Here is a 24,114-nt window from a genome sequence, read left to right as displayed (position 1 = left end):
TGTGCAAAACTGTAACTCTATACCCACTGGACAACTGCCCATTTCCCCCACCACCCCCAGGCCCTGGCAACCACCCTTCTACTTTCTGTTTCTGTGAGCGACCACTCTAGATACCACGTAGAGGTGGAATCATACAGTATCTGTCTTTTTGTAACTGGCTTATTTCACTTAGCATAACGTCCTCAAGGTTCATCCATGTTGTAGCAGGTGTCAGAATCTCCTGCCTCTTTAAGGCTGAATAATATTCCATCGTGTGTATACACCACATTTGATCCATTCTTGGTATGACTAGATTTTCAAGGGCATTGGAAAATAGGACGACAGAGAACTTGTGCAGAGAGGCGGTTTGGGTTACCATTTTGTTTATCTTTTCATCTTTTTGCTTTATGGCATATTTACCATGTACCAGGCTCTGTGCTAAGCATTTTACATGTGTCACCCCATTGAATCCCCTAACAACTCTAGTTAGTATGTTTTGTTATTCCCATTTTAGAGCTAAGGGAAATGACGTTCAAAAGATTACATCACTTGCCCCAAGATCCACACCTAGTTGGTGTGGAATCGGGTCTTTCTGACCGCAGAACCTGTTTCTAAACCCTGCACTGAATCAGCTCTGAGGGGAGCAAAACCTGGACAAGGAGACACAGGGGCACGGGGGTGGGGCTTTTAGGTTCCTGGGGAGTGGGTGGGGCTGTGACGAAGCCCCTCGCTGGAGGCTGAGTCTGCGATTGGGCTTAACTGCCTCTCGAAACCCACGCCAGGAACTGGATCCGCCAGTACCCAGCCTTGGTGAACTGCACAACCATCAACTGGTTCCCAGAGTGGCCCCGCGAGGCCCTGCTGGAGGTGGCTGAGAAGTATCTGGTGGGAGCGGACCTGGGGACCCAGGAGAATGTGAGGCCCTCCTCCCCACCTTTCCTCCCCCCCTGCACCTCCCGCCCATTTCTGTTCTCTGTCTGCCTTTACTCTTGCTCTGTCTCGCCTCCTCTATGAATTGGCCTCAGATCCACAGGAAGGTGGCCCAGATCTTCGTCACCATGCACTGGTCAGTGGCTCAGTATTCCCAGAAGATGCTGCTGGAACTTCGAAGATACAACTACGTCACACCCACCAACTACCTGGAACTTGTATCTGGATATAAAAAGTACGATGAAGAGTAGGGGGCACAGAGGGCCAGGGAGCTTGGTGTCTTTCGAGGGTGCTTGGTGAAATGAAGTCAGGGAAAATATCCGGGAGCTGGCCAAGGGGACCCGCTCGAGGACTGGGATGTTGATGTGGGATGGCAGAGATGCCAGAGACCTTGATTCTGTCCAGGAAGTTAAACAGAGAGATGGGGTTTCCAGGGGACATGGCCATCTCAGGGGCCCTCTGGCTGTGACCACTTTATACACCTCTCTGTCATTATCTTCTAGAATGATGTCTCTCTTCCCAACCACAATACAACTGTGACATTATATTATGGGTATATATGACAATGTAGGTCCTCTTCTCTCTGCCTTTAACATCTTCTAGACTTTCCACCATTCCCAAGAATTGTATATTCATTCATTAAGTTGTACTGACTGAGTTTTTATGTGCACAACACAATAATTTGCTTTGAAGGATATAAGAGTAAGGTAAAAAAAACCTCATTTATTGGATTTAGTATTTCAAAGGTGAAGAAAAAGCCATTTGTAATAATAATGATAGCCAATATTCATTCATATAAAATATATTTTTGAGCACCTACTCTGTGCCAGGCACTCTTTTAGATGCTTGTAATACATATGCCAGTTAACAAAATAAAGTCCTTGCCTTCCCTGGGTACATAGGCTAACATCCTGTTTAGGATTTCCCAGTCACTGCGTTAAGCTCTTCACATGCCTATTATTACTTAATCCAGAAAACAATCTTGCATAGACATTTTCCTTTGGCTGTACAATGTTAAAACTCATTTTTGAGTGAGTCGCCAACATTTAAAACTTGGGGAGCCTTAGAAAACTCCTGATTTCCAGTCTGTCTCGAAGCATCAGAAATTGTGGCAATACTGAGCCCACATTCATTCTCAAATGGAAAAAAACAGGTTGGAGCCCAGAGATGGCCGCCCCCTTGAGAGAAGTTTGTGTTTTCTGGTTCACTGCAGCCCCCCTGTCTGCTGCACAGCGGGGAAGAGTCTCAAGTAGGGAAGTGGTGTGATGAAAACAGTAGCAAGCAAGCGGATTCTGACAGCGGTGTGTAGAATAAATCAGAGGCACGAGAGTCTGGAAGCAGGAAGACCGGTTGGGAGGCTGCTGGCAATGATCCAGGCAGGAAATGATAAAAATCTGACCAGGATGGTGTTGGTGGCAACGGGCGGGAAGACAGGGCCCAGAGCCGCTCTGGGAAGGAAGAGACTAAATGGGCCTCTCCTTTCTGGGTGCCCCGGCTCCTGAGGCACCGATCCTACTCTGTCCCCTAGGTTGCTGGCAGAGAAGCGGCAGGAGCTGCTGGACCAAGCCAATAAGCTGCGGACGGGGTTGTCTAAGATCGATGAAACTAGGGAAAAGGTGGAAGTGATGTCTTTGGAGCTGGAGGATGCCAAGAAAAAGGTGGCTGAGTTCCAGAAACAGTGCGAGGAGTACCTGGTCATCATCGTGCAGCAGAAGCGGGAAGCGGATGAGCAGCAGAAGGTGCCCCCGCCCCCTTCCCCTGCCCCTCGTGCCCCCTACACCCCGCACCCACTGGGCAGGGGCTTCCCAGTCTCCACTGGTTACAGAGCAGGGAATGGGAGTTCCACTCCTCATGTTTTCTTTAGCTTTCTCTTTCTCTTGCCGCCAGCACCGTCACCGCCACTTTTGCTCAAGGTGAAATCAAAACCCTCGTTTTCTTTTTATCCGTAGGCTGTCACAGCCAATAGTGAGAAGATTGCAATTGAGGAAGTTAAGTGCAAGGCACTGGCTGACAATGCCCAGAAGGATCTAGAAGAGGCATTGCCAGCCCTGGAAGAGGCCATGCGGGTATCAGGGTGGGAGGGCTCAGGAAGGGGGTGGGGCCGGCCTTCTTTGTTCTCAAAGTCCCTGGGGAAGTAGGGAAGAAGAGGGGAACTTCAGCTGGGTCCTATCTCCATAAAGGAAGCTGTCTTACCACCTGAGTTGACTCTTGTCCCCAAGTTAATCCCTTTTCCCAGGCCCTGGAGTCTTTGAACAAGAAGGATATAGGAGAGATCAAGTCTTATGGACGGCCCCCTGCCCAAGTGGAGATGGTGTTGCAGGCAGTCATGATTCTCCGAGGCAACGAGCCCACCTGGGTAGAGGCCAAGAGGCAGCTAGGTAAGCCAGGGATCCGGAAGGTAATTAACGTGAGTCCACCCAGCATTCCCTAATCATCTGCTGGGTGTCAGGCACTTGGAGAGACAGAGATGAAGGATGCATTGTACCAACCCTCAAAGCACAGAGCCCAGGAAGGAAGAGAAGGCATAAATGTCAGTCAAGTTTCTTTGGTTGTAAGTTACAGAAAATGACTCATCTTAATTTAAGCAAAAAAAAAAAAAAATTTCATAAAGCTATAGGAATTATAGGAATATATCCCAGAATCCAAGGACAGGAATGTCTTCGCTCACCCATCCTCCAAAAACACAAGAATCAGAAAATGGATATAAAGAGTCTTTCTGTTTTATTCTTGCGATAGTTTTCCTGCTCTGAGTTCTGGTGGTAGGATGTAGCCTGTAAGCTGTAGTTTGGTGGCCCCTGCCCTAGAGGAAGGTGCAGAGTATATAGAAAGAATGGTGTGTGGGGCAGTCGGGCTGAGAGCGTTGAAGGTAAGTGATGGGAGTTGAGGCTGCGGAGGTCCTGGAGGCCCTGGGAGCTTCGAGGGTCTAGAGAAGGGAGCAAGGTCAGCAGAAGGAGCTCGGGATGAGGGCAGATATGCTGGCCTTGGGAACTGAGCCCAGGAAGCATGTGGCCTGGATGAGGAGGGGGGCTGGGCCCTCTGGCTGAGGCCCCCTACCTTCATCCCACAGGGGAACAGAACTTCATCAAGTCACTGATCAACTTTGATAAGGACAATATCTCAGATAAGGTCCTGAAGAAGATCGGGGCCTACTGCGCCCAGCCGGACTTCCAGCCTGACATCATCGGCCGCGTGTCGCTGGCTGCCAAGTCCCTCTGCATGTGGGTTCGCGCCATGGAGGTAAGCGGTGGCCAGTGGGGAGGGGGGAGCAGTGAGGCCGGCCCAGGAGGAGGGGGGATGGAAGACCCAAGTGGGAAGGAAGGATCACGGGCAGGTGAGTGGGTGGCGGGTAAGAGGGTGCCTGCTGTCTCCCCGCAGCTGTACGGGCGGCTGTACCGGGTGGTGGAGCCCAAGCGGATCCGCATGAACACTGCGTTGGCCCAGCTTCAGGAGAAGCAAGCGGCCCTGGCCGAGGCCCAGGAGAAGCTGCGTGAGGTGAGCCTCACACCCGCGTTTTCCGTTTTCCGAGGTGGTCCCTCTCCCAGATTTCTGAGGGATGCTTCCTGACTGTTTAATTTTCCCTGTCAAATTCTACTCCCCTCTCCCTTACAGTCCTGTCTGCCTCCCTGTCTGTGCCTTGTTTAGACAAGTCTGCCTCTGGCTCAGAAAGCTAAGCTGACTGAGAGGGTTACAAACACACAGGGGCACTGTCCCCAAGGAGCCCTTCCCAAGACTGACGGGGGAGCCGGCAATGTCTGCCATCCTTCGTTGGGGGCCCTTTGGAGAGGGACCCTGAGACAGTAGCCGATGAAATCCGTGTGGCAAATGTGTCTTTGCCGGGGGGATGGGACAAAGGTGTCACACTGCTGCTTGGACCTGGAGGAATGTGGGGGCTTTGGAGCCTGGGGAGGGGATGGGGTCGTCTGGAGGTAGAGAGGGGTATTTCCTGTGAGTGGGCTAGACGATCCAGAAGGTGATTTCCTACAAGATATATGCACAAGTAACTCCCTAACCAGGCAGAATATGTTATTATCAAGAGTTCAAAATTCTTTCAGTCTATCATTTAATTTTCTATCATTGATTTGATAGGTAATATAAATACATCCACATGGTTTGAAATTTAAAAAGTACAAAAGCATATCCAGTAAGAATTCTCTCTCCCACCTTCTACTCTCTAGCCACCAGCTCTGCTCCCTTGAAAGCAACCCATATTACAGATTATTGTTTCGGCAAAATTTCTTTTCTTTTTTTTTTTTTACATTACTTACACACACTGTTCTGCACCTTCCTATATTACTGACTTATATATCGAAGATTGTTCTGTATCAGTGTATAAAGAGTTCCTGCTTTCTTTTGACCGCTGCATGTTATGCCAGTAGATAGCTAGACCATCATTTTTCTTTTTTTAAATGGCCGTGCCACGCAGCTTGCCGGATCTTAGTTCCCTGACCCGGGTTTGAACCTGTGCCCCCTGCAGTGGAAGCGCGGAGTCTTAACCACTAGACCACCAAGGAAGTCTTTCTTTCGTGTTTTTTTTTTTTTGTAGACCATCATTTATTTAACCATTTCCCTTTTGGAAAGACAGATTCATTGCTTCCAAGTTTTTCATTTTCACTTGCCCTCTAACTTGGTTGATGCTATCTTTTTTTTAAAAAAAATTTATTTATTTATTTTTGGCTGCGTTGGGTCTTCGTTGCTGCACGCGGGCTTTCTCTAGTCGCGGAGAGCGGGGGCTACTCTTCATTGCGGTGCGCGGGCTTCTCATTGTGGTGGCTTCTCTTGTTGTGGAGCACAGGCTGTAGGCGCACAGGCTTCAGTAGTTGTGGCTCACGGGCTCTAGAGCGCAGGCTCAGTAGTTGTGGCGCACAGGCTTAGTTGCTCCGCGGCACGTGGGATCTTCCCGGACCAGGGCTCAAACCCGCGTCCCCTGCATTGGCAGGCAGATTCTTAACCACTGCGCCACCAGGGAAGCCCACTGCAATGCTCTTAATTAAGGCCACCCTTGCAGACTACGTATTTCCTCTGCCCAAGTCCAGTTTCCTAGAAGTTGCCCTCCTTCAAACATCCTGCCTCTATAGAAATAGCCACTCACCCCTGGAAAAAGCTGCAGCCACCTGCCAAGGTCAGAATATCACAGGGTTGGCTTAACGACTTTCACTCAGAGGCTTCCCTGGTGGCGCAGTGGTTAAGAATCCGCCTGCCAATGCAGGGGACATGGGTTCGAGCCCTGGTCCATGAAGATCCCATATGCGGCGTGCTAAACCCGCACGCCTAGAGCCCGTGCTCTGCAACAAGAGAAGCCACCGCGATGAGAAGCCCGCGCACCGCAAAGAAGAGTAGCCCCCGCTCTCCACAAGTAGAGAAAGCCCACGCACAGCAACGAAGACCCAGCGCAGCCAAAAATAAATTTAAAAAAGAAAAGAAACTGGCGAAAGTGGTTCTCTCTCAGGCTGGGGCTGGGGCTGGGTGCTGGGTGCTGGGGGCTGGAGTAGGAGGAAGATGGTCCCTTCACTCTATATGTTTTCGTTCCTTCAGAATGTTGATTCATGTGAAACATATTCACTATTCAAAATTATACCTCAATAAAGATGTTTAAAAAAAAGAAGAAAACATCATACAATATAAAAGCTGTATTACATAGCAAAAGAAATTATTATAAAATCCTGTTTCTTGAAAAAAAATAAAATTTCAATAGTGTAAAAAAAAAGACATAAATGGGAAAAGTTATTTTCAAAAAAGATAAAGATGATGTTAGGTGTGATAATGATGCCATGATTATGTCCTTTTTAAAAAATGAGATGCCTTATGAGGTATTTAAGGTTGAAATGTCATGAGTTTGCAATTTAAGATACTTTGGCAAAAAACAAGTTGATGGAATAAATATAGCAAAATGTTAACAACTGTTAAATCTAGGTGATGGGTATATAGGTATTGCTTATATTAGTCTTTTTTCTAGGTTTGAAATGTTTCATAATAATTTTTAATTAAAAAAAGGTTAAGGGCTTCCCTGGTGGCGCAGTGGTTGAGAGTCTGCCTGCCGATGCAGGGGACACGGGTTCGTGCCCCAGTCCGGGAAGATCCCACATGCCGCGGAGCGGCTGGGCCCGTGAGCCATGGCCGCTGAGCCTACGCGTCCGGAGCCTGTGCTCCGCAACGGGAGAGGCCGCAACAGTGGGAGGCCCGCGTACCACCAAAAAAAAAAAAAAAAAAAAAAAAGATTAAAACTGCAAAAATGTAAAAACTGTGTGTATGTATATATATGTGTATAGTAACGGCATAAGTGTAATAGTCAGATATGGAAGTAATTACCAGAAGACATAAAAAGAGGAATGGTTAAAAAATAATTTGCTACTGAAGGATGGGACTGAGTAGGAAAAGTGGGCTAGAAGACTGTAGCTTTTCATTATAACCCCTTTTATTATATTATTTAGGTTTTTAACCTTGTGCATATATTTCTTACATGAAAAATAAAAACAGTGAAGACAACACCACACGCAAAATAAATAATGAAATATAGATCCGTCATGTGGGCTGGCTGCCTCCCCAGAGACCAGTCAGTCTCCATGGGAAGCCAAATTATAATCAGAGTGTTGCTGATGAGCATGGCCTCAGCGCACGGAGGTGGTCGCGTAAACCTGATGACAGGGGTCACGCGGTAGAGCCTGCCAGATAACCCAACACGCGTGTGCAAGGGGACCTACATTTCCCTGTAGGTCCCCAGCCTCCAAGTGGCCCAGCTGATCACTGAGTGACACCTTCTTTCTTTAGATGCTAATGGCTTCCAACAGATTCCTACCAAGGCTTGACCTATAAGCCGTCCTGTCACTCAAGGGTGACATTTTGAATCTCCACTTTGCCTTAAAAAATATTCCTTGGAGAGCTCCCTTTCCCATTCCCAAGTTCTCGGAGGTCAACCTCAATAGCTGAGCCCAGGTCCTGCTTGCTTATTACACAGTAGGCGTTGTGCTGCAACCCACATTTATCCTTACAGCCATCACTCAGGAAAGTGGGGCAGTGATCGGAGCACTCCTTGCACGGTTGCAGACTGCCTCTCCCAGTGGGGATGCAGCAGGAAAGAGAACTAATGTTTATCGTGTGCACACCCTGTGGCAGACACTTAGTGTAAGGCCAGCCCCCCGTTCCTCTTCATGAAGAGAACAGGTGACACGGTGTGTTCACAGACACGATTACTGTTCGCCAGTCAGGCACACATAGCGGGTCCTGGAAAAGACTCAGTTCTTTTATTTATTTATTTTTTGTGTGTGTGGTACACGGGCCTCTCACTGTTGTGGCCTCTCCCGCCGCGGAGCACAGGATCCGGACGCACAGGCCTAGCGGCCATGGCTCACGGGCCCAGCCACTCCGCGGCATGTGGGATCCTCCCGGACCGGGGCACGAACCCGCGTCCCCTGCATCGGCAGGCGGACTCTCAACCACTGCACCACCAGGGAAGCCCTCAGTTCTTTTTTTTTTCCTTCCAGTTTTATTGAGATATAATTGACATGCAGCACTGTGTAAGTTTAAGGTGCACAGCACATTGATTTAACTTACATACATCATGAAATGATGATCACAATAAGTTTAGTGACTACCCATCATCTCATATAGAGGCAAAGAAAAGAAAAAGAAGAAAACCTTTTTCCTTGTGATGAGAACTCAGGATTTGCCCTCTTAACAACTTTCATGTACAACATACAGTAGTGTAATTATATTAATCATGTTTGTTACATCCCTAATACTTATTTAGTTTATAACGGGAAAAGTGTACCTTTTGACTGCCTCATCCAGTTCCCCTCCCTCACCCCCTATTTTTGCCTTTGGTAATCACAGATCTGACTTCTTTTTTATGTTTGTTTGTTTGAAGTATAATTGACCTACAACACTATGTTAGTTGCAGGTGCACAACATGGCGATTCGATATTTCTAAACATTACAAAACAATCACCACACAGTCAGTTCTTGACTTCGGATTTGAGTGATAAGGAGTTCCCTGGCGGTCCAGTGGGTAGGACTCTGTGCTTTCACTGCCAATGGCACGGGTTCAATCCCTGGTCTGGGAACTAAGATACCACAAGACGCACGGCACGGCCAAAAAGAAAAAAAAAAAAAAAAGATTTGAGTGATATATTCCAACCTCAGCAGAGCCCACAGGGTGGCAATGAGTCGAGGTGAGGGAGGCTTCTCTAAGAGGTAAGGCTCTTCCCAGGTCCCATCTTCGGTGGGACCTCGGACCTGGGCCTTTTTCCTGAATGGACTCCCTCTTCCTCCCTCCAAGAGTTCCTGGGTTCATTCTAACTCCTTCTTCCTCTCTCAAGGTCTCACCTTAGGTGTGGCCTCTGGCACGGAGTGGCCGTTATTTCTGTGCTATCTGGTCCTCTCTTGCCAACACATCCTGTGTGCTTTATCACTATGCTACGAGAGGTCTGTCTCCTACTCAGCCTTGAGTCCGTTACCAAGTAGTTTCCAGGCTCAAGGAAAGGGTGGTGGAGGGATGGGAAAGAAAACGCAACTTATCACACACATTTGATCTTGTTTTTCTCCTCACAACAACCCTGTAGGGCAGGTGTTGATTGTTCTCATTTTGCACGTGAGGAAACAGGCTCAAGGAGATCATTTTCCCCGAGGTTCATTTTCCCACAACCCGGCAGACTGGTGATCCGAAGCCAGGGCAATCTGGCCTCAAGCCCCGTGTCTGATCCCTGTACTCTGATCCCTCCCAGGTGGCCGGGAAACTGGAGATGCTGAAGAAACAGTACGATGAGAAGCTGGTACAGAAGGAGGAGCTTCGCAAGAAGTCCGAGGAGATGGAGGTGAAGCTGGAACGAGCCGGGATGCTGGTGTCTGGGCTGGCTGGCGAGAAGGCCCGATGGGAGGAGACGGTGAAGGTGAGATCATTGCACCACCTGGCTGTCCTCCTTCCCTGCCCACCAGTGCCAAGAGCTCCCGTCCCATTTAGGTTGAGGGACAGGCGGGGGAAATGGGGATACTTGGGTGAAGGGACATCCAAGAATGGGGCATGGGAGTTCTTCCCCTCCACCTCCTGACATTTGGTGAGAATAGTAGAAGGAGAGACTTTTTGTACCGTGGGGGATCTGCTTCTGTGTTTAGGTAGGGCTGGAAAGCACACACGAGGACCCTTGACATAGCCCACTGGCCAGATTGAAACCGAGCTGGGGCATCTCGTCTCTACCCTCGGTGAGCTCCTGGCTTCACAAGAGGGTTAGGCCTTATCGTAAGAAATAAACATTGCTGTTAAAGATGGGGAACTCAAGGCAGTTCCCTGGTGGCCTAGTGGTTAGGGTTCGGCACTATCACTGCCATGGCCCGGCTTCGATCCCTGGTTGGGGAACTGAGATTCCTGTAAGCTGGATGGTGTGGCCCAAATATGAAGAAAAGGGAAAAAAAGATGGGGAACTCAAAAGTTGTGAGAGTAGGTTAGAGTTCTCAGGGTGCAAGGGTCTAGGAGAGGCAAAAACTCTCTGATCTGGTTAGTGTCCAGAGGAGAGTGCCTTCAGAGCAGTCCAGATGTCTCCAGGCTGGGGGCCCAGGCAGCCTTACACCTCCCCTGCTGTCCTCCAGGGCCTGGAGGAGGATCTGGGCTACCTGGTGGGAGACTGTCTCCTGGCAGCTGCCTTCCTGTCCTACATGGGACCCTTCCTGACCAACTACCGGGATGAGATCGTCAAACAAATCTGGATCAGGAAGGTGAGGCAGGGCTTAGGCGTGATGAGTGAGCTCGTGGGCTCTGAGATTGTGGCCTTTGGGAGTAACAGAGATGTCGGGAAGGGGCAGGGGTGCTGGGCTCGGATCTCCAGGCTGAAGCTTGGGGCTCTTCTCACCCAGATCTCGGAGCTGCAAGTTCCTTGCTCACCCCACTTCACCTTTGATAAATTCCTGTCCAATCCTACCAAAGTTCGGGACTGGAACCTCCAAGGGTTGCCCTCGGATGCCTTCTCCACTGAGAATGGCATCATTGTCACCCGTGGCAACAGGTAAGGGTGCTGCTGGGAGCACGAGGCTGAGTAAGGGCAGAGAGCCTGTCTTCTGACTCACGCTTCCTCCTTCAGGTGGGCACTGATGATTGATCCTCAGGCCCAGGCCCTGAAATGGATCAAGAACATGGAAGGAAGTCAGGTATAAGGCTGGGGGACTGATTTGTCCCCTTATATTCTCTTCCCAAGCCTGACTCTTCCTGAGGTCCTTCCCTCAGGCCATTACCCCCCTTGGATCCTGCAGCAGTTCTTGCATCTTTTTCCTTGCTCTCTAGGGCCTACAGATCATCGATCTGCAGATGAGCGATTACCTTCGAGTCCTAGAAAAGGCCATCCAGTTTGGACACCCAGTACTGCTCCAGAACGTGCAGGAATATCTGGACCCCACACTCAACCCTGTGCTCAACAAATCTGTAGCTCGAACTGGTGAGGGCCCAGGCTTATTGTGGGGTTGGTCTGGAGGACAAATCCTAGAGCCCAGCCGAGTCGGACACAGGGGAAGAAAGGGCTGGGCCTTTGGCTGTGTCCTCTACTTACCTGTCCCTGTATTCAGACAGCCCTGGGCCAGGGACATTAGGGCAGGCTGAGTCGCTGCTACTGGATTCCAGTTGGGGAACAACGGGTCAGCCCACACCTGGTCACGTGGGGTCCTTTCCCTTGACCCTCCTGTGGGTGCAGGTGGCCACCTGCTGATGCGCATCGGAGATAAGGAGGTGGAATACAATACCAGTTTCCGATTCTACATCACCACCAAGCTCTCCAACCCCCACTACGGCCCAGAGACCTCAGCCAAGACCACCATTGTCAACTTTGCCGTCAAAGAACAGGTGGGTGGGGGCTGATGCCTAGACTGAACTAGGGTGAACCCGGGAGGGCTGTAGAGCCCGGCAGGATTGAGAAAAGGCTAAGATTGTGTCGGGCACCTGCGGATGCGGATGCGGGGCGTGAGAGGGGTAAAGGGACGAAATGGGTAAAGGTCACCGCGGTGGGATTCTCACCACGAGTCCTGGCGATCCCAGGGCCTGGAGGCCCAGCTGCTGGGCGTCGTGGTCCGGAAGGAGCGGCCGGAGCTGGAAGAGCAGAAGGACTCACTGGTCGTCAATATCGCCGCTGGCAAGAGGCAGCTCGAGGAGCTGGAGGACGAGATCCTTCGGTGAGACCTTGCCTCCCCCCACCCGCGGCCCGCTCGTCTGCTCGCAGGCCAGACTACAGCCCCGGGGGGCTGATGGGGGCGTCTCCCCGCTCCCCGACCCCAGCCCAGTACCCCTAAAGCCTCTCCACCCACGTGCCTCTTGGCTTCCCTCCAGGCTGCTGAACGAGGCCACAGGCTCCCTGCTAGACGACGTGCAGCTGGTGAACACGCTGCGGACCTCCAAGATAACCGCCACGGAGGTGACAAAGCAGCTAGAGACCAGCGAAACCACGGAGATCAACATCGACCTGGCCCGCGAGGTGAGCCCCTGCGCCCTCCGGCCCAGCCCGCTCCTTGCCCGAGCCCCCGCCCCTCCGGCCCTGACTCCGCCCCCTCCACAGGCTTACCGCCCATGCGCCCAGCGGGCCTCGGTGCTGTTCTTCGTGCTCAACGACATGGGCCGCATCGACCCCATGTACCAGTTCTCGCTGGACGCCTACATCAGCCTCTTTATCCTCAGCATCGACAAGAGCCATCGCAGCAACAAGCTGGAGGACCGCATCGACTACCTGAACGAGTACCACACCTACGCCGTCTACAGGTCTGCGCACCGCCCCGCGCGCCGCGCGAGCTCGGCGGGAGGCCCAGTGGCTCTACGCCGACGCCTCTTGCTACTTGTGCCTTCGTGCTGCCCCACGCCACCGCTCCTGTCCCCCTGCTCCTCTCTCCACGCACTTCCCCTGGGTGGCGTCCGCGTTCGGGGTCTAACCGTCATCCACGGGCTGACTAGTCCCTGTCCCAGTGTACCTTCTCTTCAGGTCTCCCTTGAGCATTAGCCCTGTGTGTAGGACCGTCTCCTATACCAGCACTTGTCAAACGGTTCACGTGCCCACGACGCACTGGGAATCGTGTTAAAATGCAGACTCAGATTCGGTAGGTCTGGGCTGGGGCCTGGGAGCCTGCATTTCTAACAAGCTCCAGGTGAAGCTGCGGCTCTTGGTCTGTGGCTCGCACTTTGAGTAGCGAGGTTCCTGACGCCTCTGCCTGGGCTTCCCACAGAGCCTTCAGGTTCAGCTTGTTTCACGTCAAACTCGTTAGCTTCCCCCTTTCTTCGGGGCCACACCCCTGAGTGGCACCAACACCGGCCTCCCAGGCACCCAAGCCAGAAGCCAGGAGATGTTCCTGACTCTTCGCTGTCCCTCACCCCTCAGATCAGTCACCAGGTTTTGCTCATGATTCTTTCTGCAAACTGTTCCCCCACCCCACCCGAGTCTCCCCAGTGCCATGACTGCACTTCAGTGGAGGCCGCCGTGATCTTTCTTTCTGAATTCCCCAACGGGCTCCCAACAGGTCCTTCTGCCTCCAAGTCTGTCCCTCTCTAATCTGTCCTCCTGCAGGCGCCAGCGTGAGTCTTTCAAACACAGAAATCTGGCCATGCCACTCCCGGTTTACACTCTTTGGTGGTGGTTTCGTGTCCAATGGCCACAAAGTCCTCCATGCCTTGGCCACCACCTGCCTCCCAGCCTCACCTTTCCCCTCCTTACGCTGGATGCCTGAGCACCGCTGACCGGCCTGCACGCCCTGGTTTTCCCGTCCCCACTGCCTGCTTCGCTTGTGCTCTGAGCTCTCCCTGGCGTCCTTCCCTCTCCTCTCTGCCAATCACTCGGTAACTCAGCTGTACCTCCAGGCAGCTCCGCTCCACGCAGGGTGGGGGCTGCCACCCTTGTATAGGACTCATCACGTCCTGTGCTGATGGCCTCTCGCCTGTCCTCCCCACTCTACCTGACTTCCTCCAGCACAGAGACCGTGCTTGTTCATCTTTGTGTCTTCAGGACCTGGCAGAGTACCTGGCACATAGCAGGGGTCCAGTCGTTGTTGAGGAAACTCTGGGAAAACCACGTCCTCTCTCTAGTGCCCCGAATGCTTGGCTGTTTACAGGAGGTTTGGACTCGAAGCTGAGTAAGGCCCTCCTTCTGTGTAGGGCTGTGTGATGGTCCGGTCCTCTCTCAGGAAGCATTCATGCTGAGTACCCTACCTCCCGCCCCCCCATCCCCTGTCCCTCCCAGGTACACCTGCCGCACCCTTTTCGAGCGCCACAAGCTACTGTTCAGTTTCCAGATGTGCGCCAAAATCCTGGAGACTTCCGGCAAACTCAACATGGATGAATACAACTTCTTTCTGCGCGGGGGCGTGGTGAGTGGAGCGGAGGGCACATCCGAGGGTGGGGCGGACAAGGCTGGGGATGGACTCCACACCCAGAGGGTAAGGCCTGAGGCTCCAGCGAGTGCATGTGCGCGGAGGGACGCTGGCAGGAGCAGGCGCCTGAAAAGCTCCTGGGGGGGGGCCGCGGGGGGTGACTTGCCTTGTGCCTCCTTGCCTGAGTTACAGGCGGGGCTTTGGGCCCCTTACCTGTGACCAGCTGGTTGGTATGAGCTGGCCACTCTTTCACTGCCTCTCAGGCCACTCCTTCCCCAGCCTAATTTCGTGGCCACCATTACACTTTCTCCCTTGTCAACACCCTCAGCCCCTTTGCACACCGCCCCCCCTCACCCCCACCCCCCCACCCCGGCACGGTGTGGCATTTGCTCGCTGAAGCTACCGCTCTGGTAGGATCCAGCTCTCCTTCCCCTCTGTCCCAGTGTGACACATGCAGCTGAGCTTGACTGGAGAAAAACATGCCCACACCGACTGGACTCACTTTAAATCCATGACCGTGCACCTCAGGTGGGCCCTTAAAGCTGCCAACCATACCACGGTTCCCTGAGCCGTCAGCACACCCTCCTTGGACAACAGTTTCGTTCCTTTTGCCACCTTCACTTCACCTCTCATCTGGATTTTAGCAAGAGCCTCTGCCACCCCTAGTCTCTCAACACAGCGACCAGAGAGGTTCTTTGAAAATGGATGCCCCATCACTGATGTCATCCCCCGCTGCCCAGCTCCACACTCCGTCCACTCCAGCTGCACAGGCCTCCTCTTGTCGCAGGCATATCCCACCCCAGGGCCTTTGCACTGGCTGTTCCTTCTGCCAGAAAATTGTTCCCCCTCCCCTCCTTCAAGTCTTGATTTAAATCTCACCTCACTGAGATTTCCTTGACTTTCTTATTTAGTATTTCAGACTACCCCCCAGCACTTCCAATCTGCCTTATCCTCCTCAACCTATTCTCTTTTTCCATGGCACTGCCACCTTTATCGTACTAGATAATTTACTTGTTATGTTTTTGGTTCAGTATCCGCTGTCTCATGTTGGAAAATAAGCTCCTCAAGGGCAGAGGTGTTTGTTTTGTTCAGTGGTGTGTCCCAGGTGCTTCAAACACATAGTTGGTGAACAACAAATATTTGTTAAAAAGGGTAAATGAGTGAGTGAACAGTTAGTTTGTGCTTCTCTCAAGGGTGAGGCTGCAATTGAAATCATTCGGGTAAGAGGCATTATTGCCAGGCAACCACCAGAGGGCGCCCGCTTCTTAACTTCGGACTGTGGCACCTCCGCACGGCGTCTCAGAGACCTAGCCCCCACCCTCGCCCCCGCCCCCCCACTTATTTCCCCAGTAAAGGTGGATTCCGATCCACCTCAGATTCCTGTATTTATTTCTTCATTTTGTTTCATGAAATACTCATCATGGCTTTTCCACCTTGAAAAAAGAGATAATGCTCCTTTTGGGGTGTTCCCGGTCAATCGTTTTCTCCTCTCGCCACCCTCCCACCCCCAGGTCCTGGATCGCGAGGGCCAAATGGATAACCCCTGTACCAGCTGGCTCGCAGACGCCTACTGGGATAACATCACAGAGCTGGACAAACTGACCAACTTCCACGGGCTCATGAACTCCTTTGAACAGTATCCTCGTGACTGGAACCTGTGGTACACCAGTGCCACCCCGGAGAAGGCTATGTTGCCAGGTGCCTGGGCGCCAGGCCTCCCTCTCCTGCCTCTCTCCTGCCCTCGTTCAGCCGCGTGCCCGCTCTTCCCTCTCTAATTCCTCCCCTCTCTCTCCCAAGTTCCCTCAGCGCATCTGCCTCCTGACCCGGCGTTCCTGCAGGTGCCCCTTTGTTTACATTCCCAGCTCTTCCCGACTCACTCTCCCTGCGATTACTCACCTCACCCCCAGGTGAGTGGGAGAACGCCTGCAATGAAATGCAACGGATGCTGATCGTTCGCTCCCTGCGCCAGGACCGCGTGGCGTCCTGCGTAACCTCCTTCATCGTCTCCAACCTTGGCTCCCGCTTCATTGAGCCGCCTGTGCTAAACATGAAGTTGGTCAGTGGCTTGGTTTCCTTCCCGCCTCCCTCTCCCTGTCCCAGGCGGCCGCCCGCATTTCCTCAATCTCTGTCCCACTGCCTCACCCGGCCTTCTGCCTGAGCCCACGCCCTGTGCTGCCGGCAGGTGATGGAAGACTCAGCCCCGCGGACCCCACTCATATTTATCCTGTCCCCCGGCGTGGACCCCACCAGTACCCTGCTCCAGCTGGCAGAGCACACAGGCATGGCGCAGCGCTTCCATGCCCTGTCTCTGGGCCAGGGCCAGGCCCCCATCGCGGCTCGGCTCCTCCGAGAGGGTGTGGTTCAGGGTCAGTATCCATCCTGTTCTGCCCCCATCTGTGTCCCTGGCCCGACTGCCCACCACCTCCCACCTCCTTCGCCCTGCTGTAACTGCAGCTCCCACTTCTCCAGAAGGCCCCAGGGGCGGCACCTGAGCATTTGGACCCCATCTCTCCCAGCCACCACACACACAATCAGGTGGAAAGTGGGGGGACAGGTGGGGCATAGGGAATGGTTCCCACTGCATCCAGCATCTCCTTGCAGGACATTGGGTGTTCCTGGCCAACTGCCACCTGTCGCTGTCATGGATGCCTAACCTGGACAAACTGGTGGAACAGCTGCAGGTGGAGGATCCACACCCTTCCTTCCGCCTCTGGCTCAGCTCCAGCCCCCACCCAGACTTCCCTATCTCGATCTTGCAGGCCAGCATCAAGATGACCACAGAGCCGCCAAAGGTATGGGCAGCTGACAGCCAGCAGCGACCATGCCATCTGGCCTACCTTTCATCTTCCAGGCCTCAGAGAGAGGGTTTAACCTTAACAACAACATGGCTTTTTTTGATTCTGCTGTCCTCTAAAAAATTTCACCTCCTTTCCCTCTTCTGTGTGCCAAACTCTTAGAACATAATAGTAATAGCTAACATCTCTTGAGTGTTATTATGTGCCAGGCATTGTTCTAAATGCTTTACATTTATTAATCCATTTCACACACACACACCTATCAGGTAAATACTACCGCCCCCATTTTACAGGTAGGAAATGGAGACAAAGGAAGTGTATATAACTAGCGCTTGGACCCTTCAGACCCTTCCTCCTCCTGACATTTCCTTACATTCTTACCCTGATGTCACTTCCCGGCCTTTCTCCTTCCTTCCCTCCAACTCTATTGAAAATTTTATCTCCAATATTATAAGGTCACCATTGAATGCAATCAGTGAATTGCAGATTTAAAATCTGATCATGTTGCTGCATCCTACCCATTTACCTCCTACTTAAAACTATTTTAGTCACTTTTCATTGCTTTTAATCAAGATCAAAACCCTATTCACATGCCCCAGTGGGCGCCTCCCCAGCTTTGTCGGTCGCCGCTCTCCCCTTCACTTTCTTTGCTCTACCTACACCTTGATTTTTAAATTGCTTTGTTCTTCTTCCTTGATAGACCCTGTATTCTCCTGCTTGGGGCTTTTGCATGTGCTGCCCTCCCTGCTTTCCTCCCCGTCCCCTCCTTTGCCCCTTCAGGTCTCAGCCCCACCAGCACTTTCTCAGGAAGACTCTGACCTCCATGTCTAGGTAACACTCCTAAAACCTTCACCACTCCCTCTGGTCTTCCCACTGTGGGGAATTTTACACGTATTAGTGTGATCCTGGCTGATGCCTGACTTCTTTTCTAGACTGTAAGCTCCAAGAAGAGGGCAGAGGCCATGCCTTTTTTTCCCCCTCACCGTTTTGCTCACCCTGTGACTAACACAGGGACACGCATGTAGTAGGTGCTCAATAAATGAGGACCCTATGAATGCACAGGTGTGTGGATGTCTTTCATCATTAAATCCTTTTTGACCACCTGGAGGCAGCTGGCATAGTTGACTGTCCCTCTCCCTGGTTTCCCCGACACACACTCCTGGTCCCCCCTCTGTTTCTTGCCACATTATTTATTACTTCTGTGTTTCTTTCTCGTCCTGTCCTGTCCTCATTCTACATTTCCTCCTTTCACAAGTTGATGGAGAAATTGTCCTCTTCCTGATTTCAACCCCAATCCCCATCTCTGGCTCCAGTATCAAACTCACTGCAGGGTCTGAATTCCATCCGGTTACGAAGCATTTCTTTTCGGCACACCAGCACCATAAATCCCACGCTCTCTAAACAAGTCATCCTCCACGTAGATTATCTCCTCATCCCATTTTTGTTAATGGCGCCACTAGTTTTTTTAGAATATATGTTTAAAGTTGATTTTTATTTATATTCTTTTCTGCCAACAAAAGTATTCTGTACTCCCATTTAAAAATGTCAAACGGTCCAGAAATGTGTTGCCAAAGAAACATTACTTTTTTTTTTTAGTTCATCTTTTAAGAGCCTTTCTTATTGCCTTCTAAGAGAGGTGTGTGGCTTGGTAGCCCGTGGGCCCTCTGTTGGCTGAGCCCCACCCTCTGTGATGGGTAGAGATGTGTTGGCCCTGAGGTGGGTGCTGTCTAGGTCGGCATGATAAGCAGTAAGCGTGGAGGCAATGATGATTTGGAGCAAAACCCAGGAGGAGAGAGGAGTCAGAGAGGATGGCTCTGCCGTGGTTGGGTCACCAGAGGAGAGGGCCTTGTTCTAGCTCAGCCCAGGAGAGCCTTCTGTGAAATGCTGCTTGCTGGTGATGCAGAACCTTCCTGGGATCCACCAAACCTTCAGAGAAAGTAGGACATTCAGGGTATAGTTGGTGCAACCAGATTTCTTTTGGAAGCAGACAAAGAGGCCAATATTTTAAAAGTATTTTATTTGGAAATAATTTTAAACTTACAGAAAAGTTGTAAGAATAATAGTACAAAGAACCCTCACATGTATGTTACCCAAATTCATCTGTTGTTAACATTTTGTCCCACTTGCCTTATCATTTGATTTCTCTCTGTTTTTCGCTCTCTCCTCACTCACACTTCTTCTGAAACATTTGAGAGTTCATTGCATGTATCCTGGCCCTTTACTGCTACATACTTCAGTATATGTCAGTGTAAAGGGCTCAGTCCTAAGAATAAGAATGTTTTCTTATATAATTGCAAGCACAGTTGCCAACTTCAGTAAATTGATACACTCTTTTAATCTAAATGTATTATATATTCCAATTTTGTTAAATGTCTCAATCATGTCATATATATACAGATGGGTTTCTGGGCCCTTTATTCTGTTCACTGGTCAACTTGTTTATCCTGGGGTCAGTGTGCACTGTCTTAATTACTATATAGCCCTATAATAATTCTTGATAGCTGGGAAGGCAAGTCCCCTCACCAATGTCCTTCTCCAGGCTATTCCTGACCTTTTATTCTCCAACATAAATTTTGGAACAAGCTTGTCAAGTTTTCACCAGAAAAATTCTATTGATCAGTTTGGGGGAAATCATCATCTTTAGGATATTGAGCCTCCCAATCCATGAGTATAGTAGGTCTCTCCATTTATTTTTTATTTTTTTGGCTGTGTTGGGTCTTTGTTGCTGCTCACGGGCTTTCTCTAGTTGCGGCGAGCGGGGGATACTCTTCCTTGTGGTGCGCGGGCTTCTCATTGCAGTGGCTTCTCTTGTTGTGGAGCACAGGCTCTACGCGCGCGGGCTTCAGCAGTTGCAGCATGCGGGCTTCAGTAGTTGTGGCGCGCCGGCTTAGTTGCTTCGCAGCATGTGGGGTCTTCCCGGACCAGGGACTGAACCCGTATCCCCTGCGTTGGCAGGCGGATTCTAAACCACTGCACCACCAGGGAAGTCCCTATTCTTTATTTCAATAAAGTTTTGTAAGTTTTGCTATAAAGATGTGTAAAGGGAATTCCCCGGTGGTCCAGTGGTTAGGACTCGGTGGTTTCATGGTATTTTACATAATTTGATGATGGTTATAAATGGTATTTTTTTAATAATATTTTCTTTTTGTTATTGGTTATCCAATGTTCTTACTTCTGTTTTCTCCCTGCTCTATTCTGTCCATCATATATGAGTCTTCTTAAAATACTCTTTCAGCGTATCACTGTCGTACTTAAGACAGAAATGGCTCCAGGATACCTGGTGAATCTGGTCCAAACGGCTCAAACTGCCCTTCTTATTGCACTCCATCTGCTCATGGCCATTCTTTCCCCACCTGAGCACTTGCACTTGATTTCAGTTAGACTTCTCTTCTCACTTTATCTCCCCTTTGTGCCTTTATTCCTTCAATTCTTCCCATCTCTGGGAAACTAAGGCCCTCCTCTCAGCCTCGTCACATCCTTCCCATTTGTAAGACTTAGGCCAAATCCCAACCTGTTCATGAAGCCTGATAAATCCAATCACATAGAACATTCCTCCTTGATGAGACACTATCTACTGACCCTTTGCCCATAGTTGTGTACATTTTTGTTCATCAGTAGTGCACGTTTATGTTTCTGTTCGTATTTTCTGGCATTTCCAAATTGAGTTGGCCTACCCACCATTGAGAACATCGTGGTTGAGGGGATCAAAAGGCGGGGGGGCGGAGACAAGAAGACAGGGCTGCCCCTAGTCCATACAGTGCCTGTGTGTGAATTAGAGAAAGGCACGCAGCCCCGTGAATGAGTGCACGTCCTGGCATGCAGCTCAAGGGCTGGATTTCAGCCTCCACTCATCCCTTCAGCCAGTGCCCTTGTGCAGTGAGCAACCTCCACAACTGTACACGACGGTGCTAGGGGCAGGGCCAAGCAAGATGCATGTCATCCCACCTCTGTACTTCATTGTCCCCAGGGCCTAAAGGCCAACATGACCCGTCTTTACCAACTGATGACAGAACCACAGTTTTCCCGCTGCTCCAAACCCTCCAAGTATAAGAAGCTGCTGTTTGCACTGTGCTTCTTCCACTCTGTGTTACTTGAACGCAGAAAGTTCCTGCAACTTGGCTGGAACATCATCTGTGGCTTCAATGACTCCGACTTTGAGGTTTGTGCTAACCAGGGTCCCTCATCCCAGCCCTGTCTCCTTACACTTCCTGCCCCATGGCTGCCCTGCAGGAATAGCCACTGACAGGAAGCCTGTGTTAAAGCGCCCCTGGAAGGGTTCCTTCCATAACTGTGTGTGGGGCTGGGGGCTCGGGCTGGGCCCACACACAGGTGTCAGAGAACTTGCTGAGCCTCTACCTGGACGAGTACGAGGAGACGCCCTGGGATGCGCTCAAATACCTCATCGCTGGTGTCAACTATGGCGGACACGTCACGGACGACTGGGACCGGCGCCTGCTCACCACCTACATCAACGACTACTTCTGTGAGCAGGCTCTGTCAACCCCCTCCTACAGGTGAGGGGGGCGCTGAATGGGGTGGGGGCAGTGGGCAGCACTGGGGGTAGGGGAAGTGTGTGAGGAGAGAATGTAACATGGGAGAAGCAGGCTTTGTGGGGTTGTGGGGCGGGGGCTGGAGCAAGAGCAGGGAGCTGGATGAATGGGGTCTCGGCCTGGCATGGGAGCCCCAGAGTCCCCACGACACAGTGATAATTATGCGGTGGCTCCCCAGGTTGTCAGTGTTGGAGACCTATTTCATCCCCAAGGATGGGAGCCTGGCCTCATACAAGGAGTACATTAGCATGTTGCCCGGCATGGACCCCCCCGAGACCTTTGGCCAGCACCCTAATGCAGATGTGGCCTCCCAGATCACTGAGGCACACACTCTCTTTGAGACTCTGCTTTCCCTGCAACCCCAGATTACACCCAGCAGGGCCGGAGACCAGAGCCGGGAAGAGAAGGTAAGGACAGACGGACACCTGGGGGAGGGAAAGCAGTGAGGAAGAGGGGTCTGCATCAGAGCTCAGAGCTCCTGCCTCGGCAGGTCCTTGAGTTGGCTGCTGATGTGAAACAGAAGATCCCTGAAATGATCGACTATGAAAGGACCCGAAAACTGCTGGCTATGGACCCCTCCCCACTCAATGTGGTGCTTCTTCAGGAGATTCAGAGATACAACAAGCTTTTGGAGACCATCCTGTAAGATGGAGGGCGGTTCTGTGGAACGTGGTGGGGGAGCACGAGGAAAGGCCTTCACTCCCTGCCTATGATGGCTCTCCCAGGCCCACCCCATCCCTAACCCTCCACCTTACCCTGTTCAGGTTCTCACTGACAGACCTAGAAAAAGGCATCCAGGGCCTCATCGTCATGTCTACAAGCCTGGAAGAGGTTTTCAGTTGCATCTTTGATGCCCACGTCCCTCCACTCTGGGGAAAGGCAAGATTACATTACTGTTGATCCTAATCCAACAATGAACTCTCCTTTCACCCCTGGGCCGGCGACCTCCTGGTTTTAAGGGAGCATATAGCAAAAAGCAGTGAGCCTGGGCTTTGGGGCCAGACAGGTTCAAGGTTGAAATCTGACTCTGCCCTTTACTGACTTTGAAAAGTTATTTAGTTAGAAACTTACTCAGGGTAAGTTCCTAGCCTCTCCAAGGATGTTTCAAGGATCCCCTGTGCTGTGCACAATGCTAGAAGGTGCTTCATTAATGGTAACTGGTTAATATTACTGGTGCTATTGTTAATAGTTGTCATTTTATGCTTCTTTCCTGGGAGTTGGCTTTTGGAGAGCTGTGCCGATCTATGGTTGGGGAACAGGGGCTGACAGCATATATTCTTCTTATAGCTGCTCCAGGTGTTGAAACAAGGATTTGAATGCATGAATAAGTGAATGACTAAACACACACTGCCTTCTCCTCCTCCAGGCATATCCCTCACAAAAGCCATTGGCTTCATGGACCCGGGACTTGGCCATGCGTGTGGAACAGTTTGAGCTGTGGGCCAGCCGCACACGGCCTCCTGTGATCTTCTGGCTGGCTGGCTTCACCTTTCCCACTGGCTTCCTCACGGCTGTCCTGCAGTCTTCAGCTCGCCAAAACAATGTGAGCAATGTGGAAAGTGTGGCGGGGATGGTTGCTGGGGACATGTATCTGCTCTCCTCTTTGGGGGTCCTCCCTTATTCTCACCTTCAATCCCCAGATTTCAGTGGACAGCCTCTCTTGGGAGTTTATTGTTTCCACTGTGGACGACAGCAACCTAGTGTATCCACCCAAGGTGGGAGCCAGATGTTGTCGGGGTTCCGAGCAGAGGGGGTTCTGGTGGAGAAGGAGGGTGCTGGGAGCAAAGGTGGGAAAGGAGAGGTTGCAGGACAGGGGTGCTGGCAACTGAGGGTCTAGATTTCCCCCCAACCTGCCCCCATGTCTCCCCAGGATGGTGTCTGGGTTCGGGGCCTATACCTGGAGGGTGCTGGCTGGGACCGGAAGAACTCCTGCTTGGTGGAGGCAGAGCCCATGCAGCTTGTCTGCCTCATGCCCACGATCCACTTCCGGCCTACAGAGAGCCGCAAGAAGAGTGCCAAGGGTGGGACAGTGCCCTCAAGCTTGCCGGCTCCATCCCTAGTTTGGATCCTAACCCAGTCTCTGCCCCACCCCTCCCCCACACTTGCTCCTGCCCTGCTCTGCCAGAGGCTCCAGGGTCTGACTCTTTCTCCTCTCCTTCCCCGAAGGCATGTACTCCTGTCCCTGCTATTACTATCCCAACCGGGCAGGCAGCTCAGAGCGCGCATCGTTTGTCATTGGCATCGACCTCCGCTCTGGGACCATGACATCTGATCATTGGATCAAGAGGGGCACTGCTCTACTCATGAGCCTGGATAACTGAGAGGACCTCCCCTTCTTCACCGCTTGAGGGAGGGTCGAGGACTCTAAGAGCCAAGGCTGATAATGCACCTCGGACAGACGCTGGACCTCACTCTGGCCTTGACCTTGGTTGAATTTGTCGTCTGAGGGGGCCCTGGTAATATCTGGTTGTGCTAGCCATAAAGGTGGGAGAATTGTATTGGAGCTCAGTGCATTAAAACACCCACAACCACAAGCCTTAAGT

General features: G+C 51.5%; 1 protein-coding gene across 1 annotated transcript in view; it reads left to right on the top strand.

Moving 5' to 3' along the window:
- DNAH2 (dynein axonemal heavy chain 2) overlaps positions 1-24,097 on the top strand; it is an 87,503-nt gene extending 63,406 nt beyond the window's left edge. The window contains exons 56-85 of the mRNA XM_060134044.1: positions 762-894; positions 1,005-1,144; positions 2,438-2,648; positions 2,859-2,975; positions 3,146-3,287; positions 3,977-4,146; positions 4,285-4,401; positions 9,627-9,791; positions 10,486-10,611; positions 10,750-10,898; positions 10,974-11,040; positions 11,174-11,324; positions 11,577-11,725; positions 11,918-12,051; positions 12,206-12,350; positions 12,432-12,631; positions 14,097-14,223; positions 15,738-15,924; positions 16,134-16,282; positions 16,409-16,592; positions 16,828-17,018; positions 20,989-21,180; positions 21,351-21,535; positions 21,750-21,978; positions 22,062-22,213; positions 22,336-22,450; positions 22,938-23,114; positions 23,212-23,286; positions 23,442-23,592; positions 23,738-24,097. Of these exons, the coding sequence (XP_059990027.1) occupies positions 762-894; positions 1,005-1,144; positions 2,438-2,648; positions 2,859-2,975; positions 3,146-3,287; positions 3,977-4,146; positions 4,285-4,401; positions 9,627-9,791; positions 10,486-10,611; positions 10,750-10,898; positions 10,974-11,040; positions 11,174-11,324; positions 11,577-11,725; positions 11,918-12,051; positions 12,206-12,350; positions 12,432-12,631; positions 14,097-14,223; positions 15,738-15,924; positions 16,134-16,282; positions 16,409-16,592; positions 16,828-17,018; positions 20,989-21,180; positions 21,351-21,535; positions 21,750-21,978; positions 22,062-22,213; positions 22,336-22,450; positions 22,938-23,114; positions 23,212-23,286; positions 23,442-23,592; positions 23,738-23,892 (4,585 nt within the window). The 3' untranslated portion in view covers positions 23,893-24,097. The remainder of the gene's footprint in view (positions 1-761; positions 895-1,004; positions 1,145-2,437; positions 2,649-2,858; positions 2,976-3,145; positions 3,288-3,976; positions 4,147-4,284; positions 4,402-9,626; positions 9,792-10,485; positions 10,612-10,749; positions 10,899-10,973; positions 11,041-11,173; positions 11,325-11,576; positions 11,726-11,917; positions 12,052-12,205; positions 12,351-12,431; positions 12,632-14,096; positions 14,224-15,737; positions 15,925-16,133; positions 16,283-16,408; positions 16,593-16,827; positions 17,019-20,988; positions 21,181-21,350; positions 21,536-21,749; positions 21,979-22,061; positions 22,214-22,335; positions 22,451-22,937; positions 23,115-23,211; positions 23,287-23,441; positions 23,593-23,737) is intronic.
- The last annotated feature ends 17 nt before the right edge of the window (positions 24,098-24,114 follow it).

Source organism: Lagenorhynchus albirostris, chromosome 20 (genome assembly GCF_949774975.1).
Source record: "Lagenorhynchus albirostris chromosome 20, mLagAlb1.1, whole genome shotgun sequence".
In the NCBI taxonomy this organism is placed as follows: domain Eukaryota; kingdom Metazoa; phylum Chordata; class Mammalia; order Artiodactyla; family Delphinidae; genus Lagenorhynchus; species Lagenorhynchus albirostris.
The sequence above is the reverse complement of the archived record's forward strand: the minus strand, read 5'-3'. Positions and strand labels throughout refer to the sequence as shown.